At 57.5% G+C, this 25,345-nt stretch overlaps 1 protein-coding gene across 4 annotated transcripts; it reads right to left on the minus strand.

The window, feature by feature from the left end:
- Window positions 1-126: 126 nt before the first annotated feature.
- On the minus strand, window positions 127-24,777 carry LOC104318682 (alpha-actinin-4). Of its 4 annotated transcripts, none has more exons than XM_069776684.1 (22): window positions 24,562-24,777; window positions 14,622-14,736; window positions 14,195-14,314; window positions 11,536-11,622; window positions 11,336-11,423; window positions 10,805-10,883; window positions 10,540-10,621; window positions 9,524-9,609; window positions 7,214-7,306; window positions 6,866-7,096; window positions 6,368-6,515; window positions 5,750-5,900; window positions 4,917-5,025; window positions 4,667-4,807; window positions 4,254-4,436; window positions 3,821-3,955; window positions 3,257-3,436; window positions 2,784-2,930; window positions 2,311-2,391; window positions 1,927-1,992; window positions 1,437-1,595; window positions 127-1,345 (listed from the first exon to the last, which is right to left on the minus strand). In XM_069776684.1, the coding sequence occupies exons 1-22, from the start codon at window positions 24,700-24,702 to the stop codon at window positions 1,187-1,189; spliced, it is 2,781 nt and encodes a 926-aa protein (XP_069632785.1). In that variant the 5' UTR covers window positions 24,703-24,777; the 3' UTR covers window positions 127-1,186. The 4 variants fall into 4 exon arrangements, with proteins under 4 accessions (XP_069632785.1, XP_069632784.1, XP_069632787.1 ...); XM_069776683.1 differs by lacking the exon at window positions 9,524-9,609 and adding an exon at window positions 10,098-10,183; XM_069776686.1 differs by lacking the exon at window positions 1,927-1,992.
- Between the last annotated feature and the right edge of the window lie 568 nt (window positions 24,778-25,345).

A 25,345-nucleotide genomic window follows, 5' to 3' on the forward strand; every position in this document is an offset into this window, starting at 1 on the left:
GAAACCTTCCTGGGAGGGTCCCGCTTCCTAAGGGCTTTTGAGCCAAATTACTGGGATTTTGGGGCTGGACACTGCCTGCCTCGTACTCCCCAGCAGAGCCACCCAGAAGGAGAAAGATGCATCTCGTTGCCCTTAAAAATCTGACACCTTTTATTGTCCTGTGCCCCAGGATCCTCCAAACAGACTCGAGCAGAGGTGGGGGGTCCCAGCTGTGGGGGGGGGTGTCCCCAGTGCTCCCCCGGCCCAGGACAGGAGGGACAACAGCAGTGAGGAATGGTACAGTCTCTGTCGTTAACAGTTATCAGCAATATTTTAATTACATGACAAAGAAAACCGGTAATATATGCTGCTAGGTGAATATATATTTATATAATAAATCCGTAAGTTAATAAAGTAAATAGGAACCTTCTGGCTTTCATTTAAATTTTAGAAGATCAGGCTTTTTTTTTTTCGTTTTTGCTTTTTTTTTTTTTTTTTTTAAGGTTTTTGGTCCTCAGAAAAACCTGCTCCAAGGTGGGAGGGACATGCTGGGGAGGGGGCTGCACTGGGGCGAGATTCCCACCCCCATCCCCGAGCTGGGGCAGAGGGGCCGAAGCCAGTTCCGCAAAGACCCCGTTCGGATTTTCTGCTACGGAGAGGCATAAATTAAAAGAGGGCAGAGGCAGGGCAGGAGGAGGGGTCTCCCTTTGAACATGCCAGCAGCTGGCGGCCGTCCTGTTCCGTCAGTTGAAAAAATAGAAGGGGTTTATATTAAAAAAAATAACCATCTGAGCCAGAGCTGCCAGGCGCGCTGAGACTCCCTGCTCCCCTGCCAAGAAACCCGAAGCGACTAAAAGGTGAGAACCCCCCCCACTCCCTGCCAGCTCGCAGCCTGCCCTCCCCGCAGAGCGAAGTGAAAAAAAAAAAAAAAAAACACAAAACAACAGAACCCAAAATAAATCATTGCATAGGTACGTGGTCGGCATAATACGCAATAACCGGATGGTGGGGCGCCCGTGGCTTTTTCTGTGATCCCCTCCCCGGGAAGACCCCACGGCTGGAGGGAACAGCCGGTGTCGGTGTGTGTGTGTGTGTGTGTGTGTATGCAGAGCACGGAAGAAAAAAAAAAAAACCAAATGGGGGCTTGGCTCCTGCCGGGAAGCGCCAGCGCTTGGTGCTGCCGGTGCCGCCGCCACGGCGGCCGGGCTCAGAGGTCGCTCTCGCCGTAGAGCGCTGTGGAGAAGGACTTGTAGTCCAGGGCTCCGGGGATGGCATCGGGGCCCTGGTAAGGAGCCATGCGGGCGATGCAGTACTCCGCCTGGTCGGGGGGCAGCTCTCGCCGCAGCTCCTCAGCCGTGATGTAGTTCTGGGGTGGATTGGGGGGGGAAAAAAAAGGAGATGAACATCCACAGACCGCAGGGACAACTCCCGTCGCCAGTCGCCCCACCGTGCCTCACCTTGTCCCCGGCCAGGACTTTGAAGGAGGCGATGACTTGGTCAGCCGTGTCCGTGTCGGTGGTCTCCCGGGACATGAAGTCAATGAAAGCTTGGAAGGTGACGATCCCGCTGTTGTTGGGATCGACGACGCTCATTATCCGGTTGAATTCAGCATCACCCTGGTGGGAGGGGGACCGCGGTGAGAGGAGGGTGCACCAGACCTTTGCCGGGCTCTCCGGCGTTCGGTGATGGCCGCCAGACCTGGCTCAAGCCCACCGTGAGACCCCTCCGCCACACGGGAAGGGAATCTCCCGAGTCGTCAGGGATCACCGTGGCACAAACGAAGCGCCCGGAGTAGTTCCCAGCTTTTGGCACCGTCCCCTCCCGCCCCCAGCCCTCTCCCACCCGCCCTGCAGCGTGTGCCAGCCCCGGAGGTTTGCAGGCAATGAAAAGATTGGAAAGGGGAAAAAGTGGGGAAAAAAAAAAGGGGGGAAATAGCAGATAGCATACCAGGCTGTATCCCGTGGAGATAAGGAGGGCTCGGAAGTCATCGGTGTCCATGCTTCCCGTGCGCTTCTACTCCGAGAGGGTGAAGAGGAGGAAGAGGAGAGAGAGCCGGCCACAGAGGGCAGAGACGGAGAGCGCATGCAGAGACGGAGAGGAAGAGGAAGGAAAACCCAGGAGGGCAGGGAGGAATGGAGGAGAGAGAGAGGCAGAGATTCAGTTAAAGAAGGCGTTTTTGGCAGTCGACAGGGGAGGGAGGTCGCAGGGGGAAATCCAGCATGGATGTGGGCAGAGGAGCGTGGAAGGGGAGGAAGACCACGGAATGGGGAGGAAGAGAGAAAGGAGAGAGGTTAATGGCGTCTGCGGCCGCAGGGCGGCGAGGCTGGGTACCTGTCGGTCATTCTCCACGTCGTATCCCAAGCTGATGAGGCAGGCTTTGAACTCCTCTGGTCCCAGGGCACCGCCATGGTCCTGCGCCGCGGCACGGGGGGAAGCCGCGCCAGCCGTCGAGGGGGGGAATGAGGGGCCGGAGACATGCACCGGGGGGGGGTGTGGGAAGGGGGAGAGACATGTCGTTAGTGGAAGGCACACTGGCTTTGCTGCCTGGAGGAGGCTGAAAGCAGGGCTCTGTCACCCCCTCCACATCCTAGGGCTGCGTTCCAGCACCAGGGAGGGGGGGAAATAATCCCGTGGGTCTTGCTCCTCCGAAAGAGCAGCAGCGGCTTTGTTGGGGGGGGACACACATGATGAGGGGCAGCACGTCAGCTCCCTCTGCAACCCCTGCCCCGAGGGGAAGCCGACAGCCGAGACGCGAAGGCAGGTTTTGGCAGCATGGCCCCAGCGCGCTCGAGGTGCCCCGGTACCTTGTCGAAGTGGTTGAAGGAAGCCCTGAACTCCTGCATCTGCTCCTGGCTGATGCCCTTGGCGTCGCGGGTGAGGATTTGGTTCTCCACCTCGTTGATGGTGCGGGCGATGGTGGTGAGGAGCTGCTCCCAGCCCACGCGGATGTGCTGGAGGGTGAGAGGAGGGGTGAGGATCTCAGGGAAGGGACAACCTGGCTTGCCGAGTTGAGGCATGCCACCATTTGATGGTGATTCTTGTGGTGAGGGAAGCAGGAGTCACTGGATGGGAAGCAGCTACTGGTGACACCCCAGCACCCCGACTCGAGCCCAGGCTTTGGAAGGCTCCAACTAGAAGGGAGAGGGCACCTTTGGGTGTCACCGAACCCTCTGGGTGCACCAGGAGGGAGAGAGCTGAAGCCTGGCTCAGCTCTGCAAGGAAGGCTCAAAGGTCTCCCTTCACCATCCTCGAGTCTGGGCGGGCGAAGGGAACCCACCTCCATGGTGTAGTTGGTGTGCTTGTTGTCGAAGATCAGCGCCTCCTGAATGAGCTGGTGCTGCTGCTCCAGCAGGTCGATGTTGGGTTTGTAGTCCACGATGCTCTGCTCGTATTGCTTGAGGTGGTTGAGCTGGTCCTCCAGTGTGCCGTTCATCTCGATGGAGATACGCCCGATCTCCTGGAAGGTGGAGAGGGGGGGAAAACAACCCCAGTGGGGCCCGGTCAGGATCGGGCACACCAGGAGCAACTCCATGAGCTCTGAACCAACCCATCCATCCGCCTATGCCTGACGCGGGGGCTGACAGCTGCTAGCAAGCCTAAGCATGAGCCCCGGGGTGCACCGGGCTGATTTTATCAACGGATTCATCGCTTTCCCTTCTTTTTTGGAGCCAGGGCAATGCAGACACGGGGCAGCTCTTGCTCCAAAGTGAGGTTCCGAGGCTGCGGCTCTGCCCTCCCCAGCCCTCTGAACGGCAGATGGCACTCCGGCTCCGGCAGAGCCCACCAGCCGCCAGGATAACCGCTGCCAGCCACCCATCTCCAATGCCGGCCAAGCCCTCACCTCCATCTTGGTCTGGATCCAGGGCCCCACAATGTTGGCCTGGCTGGCAAACTGCCGACGTAAATGCTCGTTGGATTGCTGCTTGCTCTGCTCGTCGAGCAAGGCATGGTCCCTCTTTGGCACCAGCTGCTGGACCTGCGAGGAGAAGGGGATGGCGCTGGAAGAGCCACGGGCACCATGTGGCAGCGGGGACAAACCTTTGCCCGGGCTGTGGGGATCGAGGTATTTCAGAAAGGTGGCTACGGAAAGGCACAGCCGTGGAAACCCACGGTGCTCCAGGCACAAGGGGAAGGAACTTGTGGAGCGTCCGGCTGTGGAGGGAGCAGGAGCTACAGCCTCACAGACGATCCCTTCATTATTTACTGGCACACTAACAGATGGCCTCGCTGGCGCTTTGGCTACATGTGGTGCTGATGCTGGAGGAGGCACTTACCCGTTCCCACTTGGAGTTGATGATTTGCGGGGTTACAGAGGTGTAGGGGTTGTTCCCAGAGAGCTTGATGCTGTTGAAGTCTGCGATCCGCTGTGCTTCCCTCTGGATGCCCAGGATGGCCTCACGCTCCTTGTCGGCGTCGGGCAGGGTGGACTTGAACTGGTCGTGAGCAGCAATGAGTCCCTGCAGGAGACAGGATCTGGGTTAGAGGCTGGGGCCAGGTTTGGGGAGCTGCTGTGAGAGTGATTTTATACCAGCTCATCCTTCCCCCCAAGAGAAGCTCCCTGGATCTTGCAGACCCCAGAGCTCGCACGAGAAACGGCCAAGCAGCCATCTCAAAACAGGAGGCAAACGTCTCTGTAGAAAGCTGAAGGCTACAGAGCCATCGCACCTCTCCTCCCGCGGCCTCCTACCTCGATCTCCTCGATGGTGTGGACGATGAACATGTCCTGAAGGTCTTCCATGGCGCTCTCCATCCAGTTGTTGAAGGGGGCCGCCCTCTTCGCATACTCCAGGTGCAGCTCGTCGATCATTTCCAGCTGCTTCTCTGTTTTCTGCACGTGGCCGGGAGGAGTTATAGGAGCAGAGGAAACCCCCACACCATGGTGGTCTTGTCCTCTCCATCCAGGGCAGGGAGCCAGCAAGGAGACGGGTTGTCCTTACCTCGAGAGCCTCTCTCCTGCTGTGTGTCAAGGAGCCTAGAACATCCCACTGGTCGCAGATCTTCTGGCACCGAGCATTCACACTGGGCGAGTCGTAGTAATCCAGCTCGCTTTAGCAGGGGGAAGAAACACAGCAGCGTGAGGAGACGGGGCAGGTGCAGAGTTTGGGGCTGGAAGGGACCACGAGAGCCGCTTTGGGATGGGCTAAAGCCCCCCCACATCACTGCCAGCCACATCCCAACGCAGGCACGTGCTCAGCTACGAGCGGCCCTTCCAGTGGCTTTCAGAGCTCCCGCTGAGGCGGCGAGCAGGGCAAGCTCTGCCGACGGCGACACCGGAGCTCATTAAAAGCCCAGCACGCACAAGACCGGCTCCTGCCTGAGCCGCCACGGCTCCTCGGCTCCTGCCTCGCTCCTTGCTGCAGCGTTTTCCATGCTCCTCAGCCGCATGTCCCCGTTTCCCGGTTGTCAGTGACTCAGGCCACTGGAATAAGGGCTCCATTCATGGCTTGGCCCTGCCTTTGGCTTTCAGTGTACTAATTGTGTGCAAGTTTATCTGACTGGGGGGAAGAAAAAAAAGAGCTGGGCTGCCCGGGCTGCCTTACAATAACCGTATTCTAGCAGTGGAGAAAACAGGAGGGGGAAGGGACAGGCAGAACAATAGGGGCACTGTGCAGAGGAGGCAGCCACCGGCGCGGCGCTCGGAGGTGAGCCGCGGTCCGGGTTTTGCCGTGAGACTCCCGGTACGAAAGGTTTTGCAGAGAGCAGGGGAGGAAGGGGCCAAAGCTCAGAGTGTCCCAGGGTCCCCGGAGTATTCGAGGGTGTGGAGACGTACTTGAGTTCCTGCGCGATTGCCGCGATCTGCTCCACGCGGTCCTGGTGTGCTGCCAGATCGCTCTCGAAGGCTTCATGCTTCCTGATGAGGGCTTTGATGTCCGACAGGGTGGCGGTTTCATAGTCCTTCTGCTTCAGCATGGCTTCCTTGCCTAGGGACAGAGGAGCGAGGGCTGTCACCTCCCTGGCAGGGCTGACACTTTGTCCCCCTCTGAATGCGCTCGGAGAGGCACCGAGGCGAGTCCTCCGGCTTGCAGGAGGCATCTCCTCAGAAGACAGACCCCAAATGAACAGCTTTTTCCCCTTGCCCAAGCTGATACGTATCCAGAAACCCTGAAATAACAAAGAGCATCTCCAAGACGTGCTGATCTTAGAGCAGGGAAAGGGGACAGGGACCCTGGTTGCTCACACCAGCAGCTCGCCACCATGTTGGCCCCGCTGCTGCAGTCCACAGCACGGATGGTCCCTCCTGCTCCCGGAGAAGCAGGGCAGCTCACAGATTTTAATAGGGTCAAGGCGCTTTCCGAGAGCTTCGTCACTCTCAGGGTGACCCGCCTGTGATGGACACAAAACCTCCCCATCCCCCCCGCCACCTAAAAGTGCCCCCCCGACCCACTACCTTCGGTCCAGGCCTCGTGGATGGATGCCTTCTGCCTGAACTTCTCAGCCAGGTGGTCGAGCCGCTCCAGCCGCCTGATCTCGTTCAGCAGCCATTCCTCATAGCCCTTCTCAGCTTGCTCCAAGTGCTGCCAGCCGTTATTGATGTCCTGGGGACAAGGCAGAGGGGCCTCGGGCTCAGGGGTCCACCAGGGTGGGAATGACTGTTTTTTCCCCAACTCCTCATTGTCACTGCCACCAGCAGCAGGGTCCCCTCCTCCCCCTCCGAAGCTGTTCTGGCCAGTTTGGGAGCCCTGTCTTACATCAGCGCGGGTTTTGGGAGAAGCTGAAGAGGAATCCATCTCCAAAACCCCTCTGGGAGCACAGGATAGGAGCTCCAGCTTCCATGCTCTCACCCACAGTACTCAGAATGCTTGGACCCCCCCTTCCACCTCATCACCCCCTGGTCTCCCAACTCTACTCCCCCTTGCCAGCGTAGGATGCTCCAGGAGCTGCTCACCGAGACCATCTTCCCCTCGGAGGGCATGAAAGCAGGCCTGTTGCTCAGCCGGAGCTTCGTCTGCAGGGTGTTGAAGTTGATCTCCAGCTGGCATTTCTCCTGCACTTTGGGGGGCTTGTGGACGCGCCGGTAGTCACGGAAGTCTTCCAGCTTCTGCTGCATCTCCTGTATGGTCTTCTGCGGGCTGCGGTCCTCCAGCCAAGGGATGGTACGCTTGATCCACTCCAGCAGCTGTGGGGGGGAATGGGATTTGATGGGTGGGAGGTGGAGAACAGCAGAGGGAGGATGGCTTTAGGGGGCACGGGTCCCCCCCAACACCACCGGTGACGGAGCGGCCGGGTAGCTTACGTCAGAAGCGAGTTTCTCGTAGTCTTCCATGAGGTGCTCGTTCTCCTGGTTGACAGCCAGCACTTTGCAAATGCGGTTTGCTGCGGTCTCGGCCTGGAGGGGAAGAGCAGCACAAGGAAGGATTCAGAGCTGTGGAAAGCTGTGGTGCCCCAACTCGCATGTCCCCATCCCAACCAGACCTGTTCTGCCAGAGCAGCGCTCCGATTGGCCTGGGGGATTTGGGAGCCGCAGAGCATCCCCCTCCGGCAGCCCGGCTGGGTGCAGAGGATCTCTGAGCACCATGCAGGGGAGACGCAGCCCGGCTTCGAGGCTGCAGAAAGTCAGGCTCCCCAAGACCATCACAGGCGACTTCCAGCACACCTCCAGCATCACTACCTCCGCATGAGCATCGTGGGTCAAACCTTACCAACAGCTTCACGGACAAGGCAAACTTGGGTTTCGAGTGCTGGAGCCCCGAAGCCTGTGGCCACACTGAGCGTGCTACTGTCACGAGCAAGACTTGCGCTGCCCCAGTGTTTTTCCTTCCCTGCTTTCTGTCCGGAGGCGCACTGCCCTGCCGGGGTCAGGCACTGCTTTCCATGGAGTAGGAGAAAGCCCATCACACCCAGGCTGCTCCTCTTTTTTTTGGTTTTTTTTTTTTTTTTGTTACCCATCTCTAAGCACCATCCTTTGGTCTTCTGCTCTTCCATGAAGGCAGATCCTCTCTACACTGGGTGGGAAGGTGAGGAGGAGGCAGAAAAGATAAGCTTGGGGGATCGAGTACCTTGGTAGGCAGCACAGAAAGAGTCCAAGAGGAGTTGAAAGCCAGACATCAACAGAAATAGTGGAGAGGGTCTACAGAAGGATGGGGAAGAGGAAAAACGAGTCGCCACAGGGGAAAAGTAAAAATAAATAAATAAAAAGAGAAAAGCTAGGCATCAGAGGTCTGAAACCCAAGGAAAAGGCAGGAGGGAGATGGGATGTGGCACCGGGCTGCTCCTCCTGCTCCCCCGGGTGCGGCTTAACCATGTTAGCCACGCTCCCCGCCGAAGCCAGGCACTGCCGCCTCCCAGCACGGCGCAGAAGAAAACAGCACATGTTCCCGCAGCTAATCGAGGCCAGCTGATGAGGAGGGCACACCAGCCTGGAGCGGACCAGCAAGAATAAAAACCACCTGCCAGGTTGGGATTTGCAGTGCTCCAGATGCAGGCTGCTGCTGCAGGGGTTTCACACAGCCAGAAAATTAACCCCAACCTTCATTAACCATCCCACAGCTGCACAGGACCTCCAGCCAGTGTAAAACCTGCGATGCCAGCGCCTGCAGAGCAGCTGTCGGCGGTGGAGCCATGCAGAGACAGGGTCTCTGCCTTTTGGGTTTACCCCCCTTTGGGACAGCAGCTTCCCAAAGCCGTGGGTAGCAGTGGCAGCCCGTGCCGTGGGGCAGCTGTCCTCGAGAGCTTGGCACTGGCCACACTCGGAGGGGTCTGACCACAATTCAGCTGTGCGGATCAAGACCTGGTTTGCTTCCACACAAGCTGAGGTTCAGCCCCAGCTCTTCACATGCCGATGGCTTTCTCAGCCTCCAGCTGTCCGAAAGGCTCACTCGCTTCCTGAATCCCTCTGATTAGCACAAAATGGTAATTGCTAATCTGCCCGAAACAGCAATGTCTCTTAAAACACACCCACCACGCTGCGAGCCACCTCGCTTTTGGGTCTAACGTGAGATGTTTAGGAAGGAAGGAAAGGAAAGGAAAGGAAAGGGCAGCTGAGTGATGGTACTGAGCGGGGAGGTAGGTCAGGAGCCCTCCCCAGGCACCCCACAGTGACAGGCAGCACCCTGACACGATGACGGATTTCGTGCCTGGCTCTGAGTGCTGGTCTAACGAGTCTCGCTAACGAAGGTCTCAGACTGGGCTGGAGGGAACACCAGCCCCCCCTCTCGCCAAGCCCGCAGGTAAAGCTGATTTAAGACATCACCTCGAGCTCTCGCAAGCCCAGATTGCACTGAAGAGATGCATCAGAAACCCAGGTCGTGGTGCAAACCAGGACTCGGGCTCTCCTCAGTTTACCCAGGTTACCTCCTGCCCATACGGTGACAAAAGCCCAGCTAGGCTAAGCCTGGAAAGTCTTCTCCAGTGCAGGAGCCAGCCCAGCTCTCCTCCTGGACAGGAGTTTATGCTTTGCCCTTTTCCCGAGTGAAGCGGAGCTAAAGCTAGCCCCGTTTTTATGCTTCCAGAAGCCGTGCAGCAGCGCAACAACCCTCGGGAGACCGAAGGTCCGATGTTAGTAGCAGCTTGACCCAAGCGCGCAGCTCCACCCAGCAAAGCTCACCTTCTGAGCACCCGAGAAAGCGTGGTAGAAGCAGGAAACGTATGTCATGATGGCCTTCTCATCGGGCCTGAGAGTGCCTACAATATCTGCGCAGAGAGAAAGGGAGGAGAGAGGGTGAAGAAGCGGCACGGCAATCCTCAACACCCCTCGGGCATGCAGCGGAGGGGAACAAGCGCTTGCTGGGACCTGGGATCCAAACCAGAGCTGGCTGATGGGGTTATTTTTGCCGCTGTGCTTCCCCTGCTTAATAGCTCAGCCTCTTAGAAAGTGCTGAGGCTTCGTTTTGAGATATATCTGAGCTCCCAAGACTCATTAAGCAGCTTCAGGAAGCTCCTTTCTGCCCCAGGTTAGTGCCAGGCTGGTGCTCTGCCAGCCCCTTGGCCCAGCTGCACTAGTGTCACATTACAGACAGATTTGGGGAAGCCGAGTGGCTTTTTAAACCCATGTGAACGAGCTGAGGCCTGGTTCCCAAGTCAACAAGAGACAAAACGGCCATCTGAAAGAGAAGTCGCATGAGTGTAGGATGCTGCAGTCGGAAATGTTACAGCAAGATGGACACAGCTGCCTCCGGTACCTTCTGAGCCCCAGAAAAGGCATGGTAGAAGCTCGACACATAGGTCATGATGGCTTTCTCGTCGGGGCGAGCTGTGTTGACAATGTCTGCAAGTGAACAACAAGGGTTAGACTGAGAGGGGGATGTTCGCCACCTCTGGCACGAGCCAGGCTCACTCTCCACGCTGTGCCTAGGAGCCAGCTCCTCTTTAGGCTGGAATCCCACAAACAAGCAGTGCTTAAAAGCCAGATAAATATACCTGTATGGGCAGAAGAGTGTGTTAAATACAGTGCCCTGACGTTAAACCACCTCCCTCCCCTGCTCTGAGCGAGGCTGGCCGCTGGCACACTTCCTTGGGCACCCAAAGGAGTGGATCTTCCATCAAGGACCCGGATGTTTATGGCATGTGGACAACGTCACCCTTTGGCAGTGCGTTACAGCTCGAAACACCCGGAGAGCTTACCCTCTGCATCCAGCATCTTGGGGATGTCAAGGTACTTCTCTGCCACTTCGAAGGCATTGTTCAGATTTGTCACGGGGTCATCCTAGAGAGAGGAGAAGAGCTAATGAAGAGAGCTGGTGGCCGAGGGCTGCAGGGAGCCCAGACACCTTGCTGAGGCAGTTAAGCAGATGAGTGGACAGACAGCCGTGCTTCTCCACCAGCTCAAAGCTCGGTTTTCAGTCGAGAAAAGCAGCAGAGAAGAGACTGCACTACCACTGAGTTTTACCTTTCTGAGTTTGTCATATTCGATGAGCTCCGGTCTGTGTCTGTGGATCAAGGCATTGAAAGCAAGACCATCCTTCCAGCTGCAAGAGAGGAGCGGAGAGTGAGATCTCTGTGCCAGCACAGGGCTTAAATTCGCACACGTGGATCCCCTGACATCCCTCTTGTCCACCCCTCCTCGGTTCACTAATTTATAGTAGAAAGGCCAAGATGAATTGTGCATCTTCCTCCGACCCTGGAAAACCTCTCCAGGAAAGGCAGCCCGGATAAGGGGCAGATATTTATGGGCTTGACTAGATAACCTTTAAAGGCCCCTTCCAACCCAAACTATTCTATGATTTCAGGTGTAACTGCAGCAGGAGAACAACAAAAAAATAGCACAAGCTGCATTTTCTCCTTCCAGCCGCGCTGTGCTGAAAGCTTCGCCACTGAATATTTCAGAGGAGCCTCAAAGCCCAGGGGAGCAGCACTAATGCCTACTGCAGCACGTGAAGGAGCGGATCTCAGAGCCGAGGCGGACGCCGAGGAGGGTTACCTGATGTGGAAGTTCTGCACGTTGACGTTCTTGTAGGGAGCCGTCTTCCTCTGACACCACAGTAGCAAGCCCTCCTTCGCCGAGGTTTCTGCAAAGGGACACAGCAGGTCACAAACCAGCCGGAGCAGCCTTGCCAGCAGATTCGGAAAGTGGATTCGGTGTGTGATGCCGCCTGTGGTGCACGTATCCCCACCCCTTACCTTCCACTGAGATGTCCTGAATGGCAAATCTGAGGATAATGGTCCAGATCATGCCCAGCGTCATCTTCGCATTGCCATCGACTATCTCTGAAAGCCAAAGGTTAAAAACAGACATTCAGCTTCCCACAGCTGGAGACAGCCACTGTCCCTTCCCATCTACCGGGTAACTCCAAGAGATGCGGGAGCAGGGAGCCAGCGGGGAAGGTCTGCGGCTCTCCGGCACCTCATCGGGAAGTCCAACGCTAGGACTGCCCCTCCAGCACATCCAGAGAGACACCAGTTGCTTCGCAGCTTGGAAGGACAGGCGAGGAGCTCGTAAGATCTTCAGGGGAGCAGGATGCCAGAGAATGCCACCGGCATGCAGGCAGCTTCTTCCCCTCCCTGCTTTGCCTTTGGGTACAGAGAAACAGGCAGGAGCTGCCGGAGCAGCACCCCAGAGCCCAGATTTGGGCTCGCCACCCAACCCACCCCATGCTTTGATTTCGCTGCGCGCCTTTGTCTGGTACGTCGGAAGCGATGAGACGATCCCATAACGTGCTGCTTGCTCTTCACCCACAACACGTCGGATCCCTGTCCCATGTCTTTCGTGACCAAATAAGTCCAGAACTGGAACAAACGTCCTCCAAAATAAACGTCTGCAAACTCAGTTTCACAATGGTGGTGTTAATGCCCAGCTCCGTCTCTGCCAGACCTTGGGCCAGCCGCATCTTCAGCGCATCCGGACGGTGACCTGCCACAGCCCGCGGCATCCCAAGCTGATGGGACAGCTTGTTCAACCACCGAGGAGAATGGAACCACGGTTCCCAAGAAGCTCTGGCCCACTCCTGGCCAGGGAGGCTGGAAGGTATCTCCTTGAACAAGCAGATGTGACATTTCTCACCTCTTGAGCAACCCAAGCGCTTGTTTTGGGGGGAGGTTGAGGGATTAAGTCAAGATGCTCAAGGAGCAGTTGCCTGCAGTGACCATTCAGCTGATGTGTGGGAGACTTTGGTGGATAAATGGCTGTTGTAACCGCCACCACACCCTCGCATCTTGTATTTTAATGTGGCACCAGTTGGAACATGCACCGGTTTCGGGAACAGGCAGTGTTCCCCAGCAAGGCAAGCAACGCCAGCCGACAAGACTTCAAAGATATAACTTTGGAGCGAGCCGCGGTCTTCCAGCCTATTCAAAAACTGGCTCTGCAAGGTGAGCTGCTGCCAAACGGGGCCCTGTCCCCTGCAAAAACCACCCCAAAGCTCCGGGGCAGCCCTTGGGCTTTGTCAGCAGTGAGTAAATCCCAAGGCAAGCGGTCCTGGCTGCTATGCAGACCAGGAAATCCTCTCCCCCAGCCCCAGGGAGGAGCACAGAGACCTCAGAACAAGGGAGGGAGGGAATTAAATCCGGTGTGTAACCCGCTTCTCTTTAGCTGGCAGGCTCTTGGCTTGCAGGACCGCGATGGTGCCGCGTCCTCTCCCACGTCAAGCTGGTGTTTGCAATGTGAACTCTTTGACGTCCACGTGTTTGGTGCAAAGGCGATGCTGAGCCTGTTCCCCGAGGCAAAGGACATGCTCTGTTTCATGTGCAACCAGAGAAAAACCGAAGCAAAGGTTTTTTTCTGCTCCGTTTGCCCAGGTTGATTTTCATGGGGACGGACCAAATCGACACAGCTGGGGCAGAGCTGGGAGCTGGCCTGGCCCTGGAGAACCCTGCGACTGAGGAAAATCAGAGATCCTCATCTAATGGGAGGAATTTTGTTTTTTAAACCATAATGCTTTTCCTGCCAGTACGAACACTAGGCAAGGCTCAAAGGGAACAGCAGGCAGAAGGACTTGGAACAACGCAGCTGCAAATATTTGGCTTTTCTAAAGGTTTGGTTTTTTTTTTCACCCGATCACCAATGGCAAATAGTCAAGGCAGCAGCAGGTACCCATGCGATGGGCCCTGCAGGAAGCCAAGCCTTCAATCGATCATCAAACCTCCCCGCCTGCAGGCTGAAAATCAACCGAAACACCTTGGGACGGCTCCTGCAGCGTGTCCGGCGCTTGCCACAGGAGAGAGGGAGTTCACACTTTGCCTAGCAAGCCTCACTTCGTCTGGGCTTGGGGCACGGGCTGGAAGGAGCCACTCTTTTCTCATGAGTCCAGCAAAACCGTGTTGCGCAACAGCATCCCTGAAAGAGCAGTGATCTTGGAGAAGAAGCCTGCGCCACCTTTAACCTCTGAGCTCCAACGTGGCGAGCAGCACTCACTCGGTACTTCCTGGACGGTGTGCACGGACTCCCCTGCGGCAGCCAGACCGGCGACGCCTCCCAGCTGACTCAACTGCGGACCGGTCGGCGGCCGCAGTGACAAACCCACGCCAACAATCCAGGTATGCCGCCCAGCACCGTGACTCACCCGCCACCCGGGGTGTGTAATATCACCTTCAAAATACCAGCTCCCGCTGTGCCCGCTGCCATAAAGTCAGGCAAATCGCAGGCAGGCGTTGCCGGCACATCTTTTGGGTGCCAGCGTCGGGTCCCCGCACCAGCTCGCGGTGTCACGCTGTGGGGCAGCGGGCAGAGACCGTGCGTCATGGTGACATGGTGGAGCTGGTGCTGGTGCCAGCTGGCAAGTTTTCCCACTACCCACCGTGGCCTGGATTGGGCCACCAAGACGTGCCAGAGGTCCAGACTCACCTTCAGCTCCTATAGAGACCAGCTTGACGCCTTTGCTGGCGATGAAATCGAGGGCTTTGTTCACGTTGTTGATTTTATGCACTCTCATTTTTCCCCGCTCTGGTTTTGGCAATCGTTCCCCTGAAAAGGAGAGGCCAGCAGGACTAAAGCTTTTTGTTTAAGGTTAACAGTGAAAGAACATGGAGGAGGATGAGTGTTTAGGAGGTGAGGCCACAGGACAAAAAACTTGCTTTGAGGTATATTGGCACATTAAAAAAACCAACAAACCCACCACCATCCTCAAATGCCGCTTTATAAACCCTGCAGGGACTCTCCTGCACACTTTGAATAGCACAGGTACAGGGGACATTGACAATACAGGCAGGAGGGATGGGAGGTCACACCAACACGTCCTGCCCAGCAAAAATATGGAGTAGGGGGGACTGACCTGAAATCACCTCCAGAAGCAGCATGAGCTTGAGGCCATCACGGAAATCCTCGTCGATGTTCTCTATCTGCGTGCCAGCCTTCCGCAGGTGGGAGTTGCACCAAGCTGTGAACGTCTGCGAGGACAAGGCAGGGAGAAGGACGGTCAGACCGGGAACCGGAGAAACCACCCCTCACTGTGAACTGATACACCGACTCCCCCTTTTCGGGGGCCGTACTCACCGTGTCCCCCCAGGCTGGTGCTGCTTGTCCCCATCTCCAACCCCTCGCCCCTCACCCACCCCTCCCCTGTGTTGTTGTCAAACCCCAGGACTAAGGGTTTGTGTGTTATTTTGCAGAATAAACAGGGAAACGGGGACCCTGCCGGCACACTGTGACGTCTGCTGGGAACAAAAGCCACCCCACGGCACTGGCAGATCCCCGGCTCCATTTTCTTTCCGGCAGGTTGCTCGCCGCAGGGACACTGGAGACCCATGGGGGCATTCGCCCCATGAAAGCTGCCAGACTCTGCCAAGCAAGCAGGAGGAAGGATGTCCTGGCTGGCAGCTGCCTGCAAAACAGGCAGCCAGCCCTGCCCACCCACGCTCCAGGAGCTGGAGGGGGGGTTTGCAGTAATGCCTTTGCCAGCAAGGGGAGAGGTTTTTCCGCTTCGTCCCCCCCCTCGGATGCTCAGTAGCAAATATTTGCTGGCAGTGGCTGGTGAAGGTCAAGACGACGAACTGCAAACAGCGCAGATTCCTGCACCGAGGCTTTGGGATGCGTCTCGGTCTCCCCGGGAGCAGGGCGTTATTTCCCAAAGGGGAACTGGGCATTCATGTACATTAAAGGTGCTGCCGGCTCGCAGTTTGCAGCCGGGGTTCCCCTGCAGACCCCAGCACTGGGTAATAACGCACGAAGCAGGTATTTCCTGCTGCTCCACCCGGAGCCGTTAGCGCTGCCGAATTACGGCCTGAAATTGCAGCTTTTATTGCAAAAAAGCCGGAGGCTCAGGCTCTGGATTGGCACTCGTAGCTGCTGGCACTTTGGTTCCATGGGGGGAAAACAAACCACCGTTAACCAAGCGGCAAAGTTTACACCGTGAAATCGCAATCACTCCTGCTCTTTCTGTCTCCAATCCAAGGCTGTTGCGATCTCACTGGCCACGGTTGGGTTTCGGATGGTCCTGTTGGTCCATCCATTGACCTAGGTCCCCCCTCCCTCCGCCGTCTCCTTGCCGCTTGGTGAACAGGGAGCATTGTTCAAAGCCGGCTCGTGGGCTGCGGTGAGCTCACGGCCGGGGAATGCTGCAGTGACAGCTTTTAACGAGCCATTCATCCCACCAGGACCAGGGGGAAGTGTTTCCCCCAGGCTCAGGAGCAGCACTGCTGGCTGCAAGGGGGTCAGGATTGTGCTAAGCCAGGTTTTGGTTAAACCCAGACCAGGCTGGGAACCAAATCCAGAGGTGACTCTGAGCCCATCCCGCACTGAGACCCCTGGAGCTGGCAGTTTGAGGAGCAGGGCTTGCTCCACCCCAATATCTGCTTTTAGGGCACGATTTTAGGAGAAGAAATACCGTCCAATAGCCATGGTGCCATATCCACCCGGCTGAGCGGTGCAGGATCCATGCCCACTTCTCACCCGAGCCGGATGCCGGCTTCACGGCGTCAGAAGTACAAATACGCCAGGATTGACCTCAAACAGGAAAGCTGGGTCACCTTCAGGGGGGAAACGCAGCGGCTCTGTTTGTTAAAACTGTTTTTGCAGCCCACGTCCCAGCAGAGAGACCGGGACAGCCTGGACAAGCTCTCCTGTGCCATGGAGGAGCAGCCCCACAGCACTGAGAACGTGCCAAGCAGCTCAGTGGCTGGGAAAAAGTCACCTTTTCTCTTCTGGGACCTTACGATCTGGCATTTCACAAGTGCTAGGTTGCCTCCGTGACTTGCCCTGGGGCTGGTGGTGTGGCTACCTCGGCATCCCAGCAGCAAGGAGAGAGAAGATGGCCGTATAAGGGCAGGAGAGAGGTAAACCTGCAGCCAGAGAGGGTGTTCCCAGGCTGCTTATCAGGACCTTGGCCCATCAGACATCCCTGAACAACCGCTCAGCAATGACAGTCATACGCCGCTGCATGCCTCTGCCAGGCGTGCCCGGGTGTTGTCACCAAACAAGGCGAGCTCGCCGGAGCGTGCCGCGATGCCAGCCGGGGGAAACTTGATGGAGAGACCAGCTGCGAAGCGAGCCCCGGCACGTGGAAAAGGCAAGTCAAGAGCTGAATCATGCCCAGCGTGGCAAAACCCACCCGTACGCAGCTGCTAAAAAAAACCCAACCAACACACCAAGCGTAAAAACAGGAATAAAACTCCACCTCTGAAGGAATTTTTCCACTTTATGTTTGGAGCGATTCAGCCCCGTCGAGGTGCTCGCTCGTATGGCTCCGGTTTTACAAGGATGCTGCTCTGCGTAAAAATAGTAAACCGTGCGGCGCCAGGGTCGAGCCGCTGTGTGATACATCAGGCTGCTGCTGCTGGCCAAGGAGCTGTCACAGCCAGCCGTGGGGATGGTTGCCTTTCGGCACGTGGCCTCCCCGGTGCTTTTTGAGGCTGCCCGGCGTGCTGAGCTGACGCGCCACAGCCCCCAAGCTCGTCCACGGCCCCGGCTGAGGTCCCCCCATCTCTGCGGCGGCGCCAAAAGCCTGTCCTTGTTTCCGAAACGCTATAGAAACAGCCAAGGAGTTAAAAATAGTTGCAGAAAGCAATAAAAAGCCTTCGAGCTCTCCCAAAACCTCCCCAGAAGCTCATTTCCTCAAAAGATGACGGATCTCTTCCAAGTCCCATGAATTTCTTTTCCGACGGCTACCGGGCAGCCACGGTAGAGCTTCGGCACCGAGCCGGGGGCTGTTTGCTGGGCTGAGCCCTTGCTCTCGCCCCCCTGGGTCCCCCCTCTACCAGCTGGGGCGACCTGTACCCCCGGAGCTGAAGCTTCTATGCCCTAAGCAGGACGGCACTGAGGCACTCGGAGCCTGTTAGCTAAATGCCATCAAATTGAACCCAAAAAGTGGTTCAGGTGAGCGTGTCTCGCTGCATTGGGCAGCCTCGGGATGGAGCCGAGCCGGACGAGATGAGCCAAGCCTAACGAAGCCAGCTTAAGGACCGCCTGGCGGGCAAAGAGCAGCTTTCCCGCAGCAATGTGTTACAAATAAAAGTTACTAAAAAAGGAGATTCCACACATGCTTCTGGAATTTCCTTCCCACGGAGGCGCTGGAGAAACGCTTTCCAGGCATTGTATCAAAGCAGCCTTTGTCGGTGAGGAATAGGTGGCCCCGCACCTTCCCTGGGCGCTGAGCCCGAGCCAACCCCCCCTTGGCGGGGGGAGACCTCCCCTCAACCCCACCGAAAAACCAACTCCGGCACACCTCGGGGAAGGAGGATCCATCTTCCTCCAATTTTACGCAACACCTGGAAACCTTGAGAAAACAGGGGAAAGGGAGGAGCGTGCCCAGCAAAACCCACCTCGCCTTCCCCCCGCCAAATCTGGAGGGGGTTTTGTGGGGAGGGGGAGAGGGATTCATTTGAGCACATCTTTCCATACAAGCCAAAAGTCCGCTTTGAAAAGCCACAGCGGTGCTGGTCACCAGCCCTGCCAGCAAGATGCTGGACTGGGGGCTGCCAATGGGAGGTCGCTTGCTGGGGAGGGGGTTTTTATTTTTCACCTGTCGCCCACAAGCACAGTGGGCTGCACTGGCTCTGCCTGGCTCTGCCGGGAACGATCCCGAAGGATTTTTGCAGCCTTCCTTCCTTTTAAGGCAAACACCGACACGGACTTTAGACCGACTTGAAAACCTGACTGAAATCCTCTCTGCTGTCCTCTGAGGCCGTGGCACAGGGCTGAGCGTTTGTTTACTTGGGGAAATTTATGGGCAGAACCCTATCAGTATTTTTCCATTAGGTCACCACCAACAATAATCTGTCCTAAAAAAAATTAAAAAAAAAAAAAAAAAAACCAAACCAAAAAAAGTATCTTTATTTAGAAATCTACTGAAATAGCTTTTTTTTTTTTTTTAGTTTTGAAATAGTTGCTTCTCACCCACGAGCACTTTCCCTGGCGAGAGCAACCTTGACTGAGGCAACCATGGAGCAATGAGCCTGATAACACTGCTGGTTCCTCTGGAACAGGTTGCCGTGAGACCCCTCACAAGCGGCTGGGCACTTTTGGTCTCATTTCCAGGGTTTTAAGCAAAAAAAAATCCAGCATGGGAGCATGCGTTGCCAGCCTGAAAACAGCCACATGCGTGGAAAGGGGCAGCGAGACCCCGAGGGAGCCCACCGAGGGCCTGGGTGGGCAACAGGGGGTCCAGCAGAGCCCAACATACCAGGGCAGATCTGCTGCTTCGGCCGTGCTGTATCCCCTTCGTTAGGGCCGCCAACGGGAAGCTCGTTAGGGCAGGAAATCGTTCCTGCACTCCAGGTTATCGGCCTGCTCTTAAGATGTTGCAGAGACTAAACAAAGGTCTGGAGAAGAAACAGGGAGGCATTTTCCAGCGCGTTAAAAAGGCGAATGAGGGACGCGTCTGTATTAGACCAGCCTCGGCCGGCAATTAGCAGGATCGCTAATTACAGTTGCTAGCGGCTCAGGTTGACTATGAAACCGCTTTTCCTTTGAGGAGCAGTGGCTCCGGAGCTCAAGCAGAAGGGAAAAAAAAAAATTTACGAAAATCAGGAGAAATGAGGATTTCTGTCTGGATGGGGAGAAAAGGGATGCCGAGGAGCAATGTCTCCCATCCTCAGTCCTGCCTTCATTAGAAGGGCTTCGTTACCAGCCAGGCCTGGTGACCACTGCCAGGCTTTGCCTTTCGAGGTGGTGATGCCACCATAGCATCCCAAAACACCGGGAGGGGTGGGTCGCCGCTGGCTTGGCACAGCCCGGGTCCACTCCTGACTTGCCGGGCGCTTCCAGTCACTCGTCATTTCCCTCATCGTGGGTTGTTGTTTTTGGTTTTTTTTTTTTTCCTAATTTGCTGCTACCGGACGGGCCGGGGGGAGGCTGGACCATGGAGATTCTCCTCATTCTTTTCCCTTATTAGGCTCTCGGCTCGACTGTTTGGGGAGAAAGCAGCTAACTCGGAGGAGGACAGCAGGAGGAAGCAGCTGGGGGAGGCACGGCCCCCCGTGGCAAACCGTCACCGGAGTCCGCGCGCCACAGCCAGATTTTGAGGGTCTGGGTGGGGGTAAAGAGGCGAAATTCCTCTTGCTCGGGGGCTGGGTCCGAGCCAGGGCAATGCTGTTGGCTCCGCTGCCTCTGTTTTTAGGGGAGATAAGGGCTCAGGTGAGTCAGGGCCGGGTGTACCCGCATTCCTATGAGGACAAGGAGCTCCGCGCCGAGAGCCGGCACACCTTTCCTCAAGCCGGGCGTTGCCTGCCGTGCAGTGGCTCCGGCCTGCCTCAGCCGGGAGTTTGGCACGTCCAGATATTCGGCACGTACGAGCTTTACAGGAGGTTTTTCCAGCAGTGTGTTTCTAGGGCTAAACATGAGCTCCTGGAAGAGTTTGGCTCATTACATCATGGGAAATGACAGGGAATTTCTTTGTCCTCTCCAGTGAGGATGGGTCCGGCTTTGCTGTATCCACTGGTTTCCTCCCCTAAAACCAGGCGCTGTCGCTACCCTGCCCGAGGTGGGAGGAGAGGCTCAAGCACAGGCTGCAAACATGCCAAAAAACCAGGAAAAAAAAAGAAAAAAGAAAAAAAGAAAAGCAGAGGTATTACCAAGCCAAATGTCCAGATGGAGGAATTACTGCTCGTTTATACCACCAACCGGCACCTCTTGTCCTGGCAGTGCGAGCGGCTCCCAGGAGGAGCGCAGAGTCCCCAGATCCTTCTTTCCCAATCCCCAGTCATCAGTCCTCCTTGTTAGGAAGAGGCGTCGTGTTTGGGCACTGTGGAAAACCCTGCCAGAGCATTTCCCCGGCTCTTTGCGTAACTGGGGCTCCTGCCTGGCAGGTCTGCGTTATTAAACAGGCATTAACGTGCCGCCACTACCACGACCAGGTAAGTAATCTGCCGTCAAGGATCCAATTTGGGATTGAAAAGTTGCCTCAGTGGGATTACGTAGGCGGATTATTTTTAAAAAAGAGAGCCAGGTAGCCTGAAAGGGGCTTAAGCGCAGGAGAAAAATGCACCCGACCCCAGCCATCGGGACGAGAATCTTTAGACCATCGCACCAGGAATCGCCATGGGGTTTTTTCGTATGAGCTCCCATGGAAAAAAAAAAAAGGGGTCGAACGCAACACGGGGGCTTTTCCATGCTCTGGAAAAGCCATCTCCAATGCCAGGAAAACATCAGTGACAGGCTGAGGGCAAGGAAAATGGGGATGCAGAGGGCATTTTCCTCCAAAGGAGGGTTTAAAGGTGAATCCTGCTTCAGGCACGAGCCTGAAAGCCACTGCGCACGAGCTGGAGGGAGTCGAGGATGCCGGCGATGTTTTCCGAGGAGGCGTAGGGCTCTTGGGGCCGGATGTTTTGTTTTTGGAGAGAAACCAAGAATCCAGCTGGGCAGCGGAGAAGCAGCCGCTCCTCCATCACGTCCATGCTCTCGGTGGAGGCAAGGTGAAGCCCCCGCCGCTTGGCATTAAACCCCTCGAGCCACGAGCGACTCTGTCCGCCGGTCCTCGCCGTTCATCCCCACCGCAGGCAAGACTCCAGCCCCAGCCGTGGGCTCGGCCTTGTTAACACGCTGAGGTCGTTAAGCGGCACAGGGCAGCCTGAATCTGATGAGCCAGCGGCGGGTGCAATTAATGACTCCAGCACATGAGACGACGCTGCGAGAAGCAGGCGTTCACTCTGTGGGACAAGCATCTCCCAAAGCATGCTCATTACTGTTCCGTGGGCTCGTTATTGCCCCGCAGGCTCGTTATCACCCTGTAGGCCCTCAAGGAGATTGTGTTTTCCCCGAGTTATTTTTCCGGTACCATCGGCGTCGGAAGCGGGAGGAAGCCAGGAGCGCGCACGTCTATTTAAGGCTGCGCACTGGCAGTAATTTTCCTTTTTTTTCCGGCGTGTTTGCCGATGCTGGGAAGGAGGGACGCCGGGAAGGAGGGACGCTGGCAGATCGTGCCCTGCTGTTCCAGCCACATAGCTGAGATTCCAGAGGAGAAACCCCGGGGACTGGACACATACCAGCAGCAAAACCGCAGCCGTTGGGATGGCTCTGCACCGGTACGCTCCAAGCGGGAACGTCCCCGTCCTTCCATCCTGGCTGCCTTTCCCCCCACAAGGGATGGGATGAGGCCTCGGTCGTTTCCATTTCAGCAAAGCAGATGTTTAAGGGATCTGAGGCTTGACGCTCGCCGCCTCCTTCCCTCTCCAAAGTCAGCCCCGGCCGAGCGGGACGTTTGGCACGTCGGCAGCTTCCCTCGAGATCAAAAAGACACAAAACCACTCCAAAAAAATTAATTAACTTGAAGACGAGCATGCTGGTCCTTCCGACACCCACAGAGGAACCGTTTCCAATGCCATCTATTCCTCCTGCAAGAATCAGGGCTGACTTTGAGCCTCATCCTTGCCTTCAGGGGAGTAGGGATGTACAGGGGAGCCAGATCTCCGAACTCCTAGAGTAGCCGGCACCTTTCCGCTCTGGGCAGTGCGTCAGTGCCTGTCCCCTCACCCGAGGAGACGATGAAGAACCACCACAGAGGCAAACTCACCGCTGGCTGCAGATGGAGAAGGGGAGGACGGAGAGGGGGATGGCCAGACCCAGGGAATGACCCGGGAAACACTTCCGATGGGCTGGGTGCCAAATTGGGGCGAGGGGAGGGGGGGTTTGCAGCCTGCTAATTAGCCAGCTCTCCGCCCAAAGCTAACAAGGCCTTGCCTTTGATCCAGCTAGAATTTATAACCACTGGCTCACAAACATTGTCCATCCGCCGGCTCACCGGCTCACCTGTGCTCAGCAGCTTGGGCTGCGAGCCACAGTGCGATTCACCCTCCTAGCCTCACTCCCCTTGAGACTAAACAGCTCCACGACGGTTCTACCGAGCCGCACGTCAGCCAAAACCCTCTCTAAATATTGTGTCTCCTTCTCCACGTGAGCCTGCGGCAAGGCAGGGCTGGGAAACCAGGCGGCAGCTCAGCCCCGGCTCCTCCGGACCCCCACAATCCCAGCATCCAGCCCCACCACAGGGAAACTTGGTGGGGAGGGACACATTTAGCACCAACAGACCCAAAAGCTTGTAAAAACCAAGGCTGACAGCAAAAAAACATATGTTATGCCCCCAGACTTGCTGGGAAGCAGCAGGTTGGGGCTGGCTGGAGCACCGCTCCAGGGAGGAGGAGGCCTGGCACGTGCTTTCTTCACCAAAAATTATGCCATTTAGGTGTGATTTTTTTTTTTTTAACCCAGCGTAACTATGGCAACAGAAACCCAGCGTTCCCTTTTCTGAGTTTATACAGGTGTCTGCACCGGTGTGGTGACCCATGCTGCTCCTCCCAGCCCTGAGCGGGGGGCGGGGGGGGGGGCTCTGCTCTTTGGGCGGCTGTGTCCCCCCTTGGCTGGCTCCTCTGCCTGCTGGGTCCAAAATGCCCTCCGCAAACCCTGCTCCCTTCTAAATAACCTGCAATTAAGACAATTAAACAAAAATAGCACATGGCCACCTCACTGTCTTCCCGCAAACGGTTTCCAATTATTAACCAGGAGGAAGGTGGTAGCAGGTCAGAACTCCCAGTGCTTGCTGGAGAGATGGATCCTAGCCATGCCACAGCGAGCAGGCTTTGCCACGCGATGAGGGACCAGAGGGTCCTGGCATTGGGGTGTGGTGCAGGTGGACCCCCCCAGCCTCTCACCAAGACCCCCAGTGAGGCGCTGAGTGTGCCGGGAATGTCGCCCTCTCCCCACGGTGCCTTTCAACCTGCCCCTCCCCGCTACTGCCTCTCCCCCAGTGCCCTTTTATCCTCTCCCTTATTTCCCCATTCCTGTCCCAGGGAGCGGATCCTTCCCTCCGGACGCTTTTACACCCAGGCTCCGGTTATGTCTTGCTCCTCCGGCTGCCCCCCCACCTCAGCCCAAGCTCTGGCCGAAGCTGCCCCCCGGAGAAGGGGACATTGGATTTTCTGAAGCCAGCTGTGGGAGAAGGCTGTTTTTATTCCACAGCCTCCCCCCCCCCCTCCCCCCCGGCATGGGAGCCTCGCCCCGGGGTGGCACCACCCTGGAGAAACCCTCAGAGCTGGACTGTCCTTGCCAGCCCCACAAAGTGCAGCCCCCTGGTGTCCCCCAAAGCTCTCCCCCCTTGTCCAGCCCCACACACACCCAGTGCTCCCCATCCCTCGGGCCCCAGGACCCCACCACCCCTCCCCAGCACCCCCAGGTATCCCCTTGGGGTGGCTCCGCCCAAGCATCCCCTGTCACCCCCTCCTTCTGCACAGCCCCCCCCACCTTTCCCCTATGGCTCCCCCCGCTCTCAGAGCCCCCCCAGCACCCTTATTTCCTACCACAGGGTCTGTGACACCCAGGCCACAGTGACCCCCCCCCAGCTCCTGTCCCTCCGGGGAGGGCCCCTCTAGAGCCTCTCCCACCCCAATCTCCAGGCCCACCGCCCCCTCCTCAGGGGCTCCCCCCAGCACCTGCTTCACCTCAGAGACCCCTCCACGATGCCTCATCTGGCCCCACAGGTCCTGACCCTTCAGAGATCCCTTCAGCACTCCCCCCAGTCTCTGACCCCTAAGGGGTCCCCTCAGTTCCCCCCCTCCTAGTCCCTAACCCCTCAAAAGTCCCCTCAGACACCCCCCCCCAGTCCCTAACCCCTCACAGAATTCCCCTCAGACCCCCCCCCCCCCCATAGTCCCTGACCCCTTAGGGGACCCCTCACACCGTCCCTGACCCCTCAGACCTAACCCCTACTCCCAGACCCCTCAGCCCCCCCCTCCCCAGACCCTGACGCCTCAGGACCCCCCCCCCCCCCGCCCCAACCTCGGGCCCACCTTGCGCTGCTGCTTCTCCCAGGCGGGATCGAGGAGGAGGTCGCGGTCCCAGTCATCCTCCTGGGCCATGTAATCGCCGTTAGGGCCGGGCCCATTACCGCCGTAAGGGTAGGGCTGCCCGGCGCTGTGGTAATCCACCATGGCGGTTGCGATCGCTCCTGCCGCGCCGACCCGGGCTCTGCTCCCCTCAGCCGCCCGCCCCACCGCCCCCCGCCACTGCGCATGCGCCGCCCGCCACGCCCGGGGCGGCCCGCCCACCGCCGCGCATGCGCCGCTCGACGACCCACCCCTCCCTTTCCCTCCGCGGGATACGCCCGCCGCCGCTCCCCCGCCCCTTAGCGCCCCGCCCCCCGCCGTCAGACACGCCCACCGCCCCTTCAGGCCCCGCCCCGCGCCCAGCCTCAATATGCACGAGTGGGCGGGAGAGCCTTATTAATATTCACATCCCCGACACCACTCGCTTTCAGCAGCCACGCCCCCTAAGGGCCGACGCCCTCGTTAATATTCATGAGCGCCGAAACGCTGTGTGCATCCACACGGAGACTTGACTGACACACACACACACCCCCCCCCACACACCCCCCCCCCCGCGAAGTCAGATCATCAATATTCATAGCTTGGCGAGACCACAACCGAGTGGGCGTGGCTATACACTGAGTGGGCGTGGCCTCTCCCTGCAGCAGTACTCCCACCCCACGGAGGTGGGAATCTGCCCCTGCCCCCCCCCCCCCCCTCCCCGTGTTCCCCCAAACCAAGCTGCATCCCCAGGGAAGGGGGGGGGGTG

Source organism: Haliaeetus albicilla, chromosome Z (genome assembly GCF_947461875.1).
Source record: "Haliaeetus albicilla chromosome Z, bHalAlb1.1, whole genome shotgun sequence".
In the NCBI taxonomy this organism is placed as follows: domain Eukaryota; kingdom Metazoa; phylum Chordata; class Aves; order Accipitriformes; family Accipitridae; genus Haliaeetus; species Haliaeetus albicilla.

Excerpts from the sequence above, each read along its gene's own strand:
- LOC104318682 (XM_069776684.1), bottom strand. The coding sequence starts at position 24,702 with ATGGTGGATTACCACAGCGCCGGGCAGCCCTACCCTTACGGCGGTAAT. Across the intron at positions 2,931-3,256 it reads ACACCAACTACACCATGGAG|CACATCCGCGTGGGCTGGGA; the intron begins GTGGGTTCCCTT and ends CTCACCCTCCAG. Across the intron at positions 1,596-1,926 it reads TCTCCACGGGATACAGCCTG|GGTGATGCTGAATTCAACCG; the intron begins GTATGCTATCTG and ends CCCTCCCACCAG.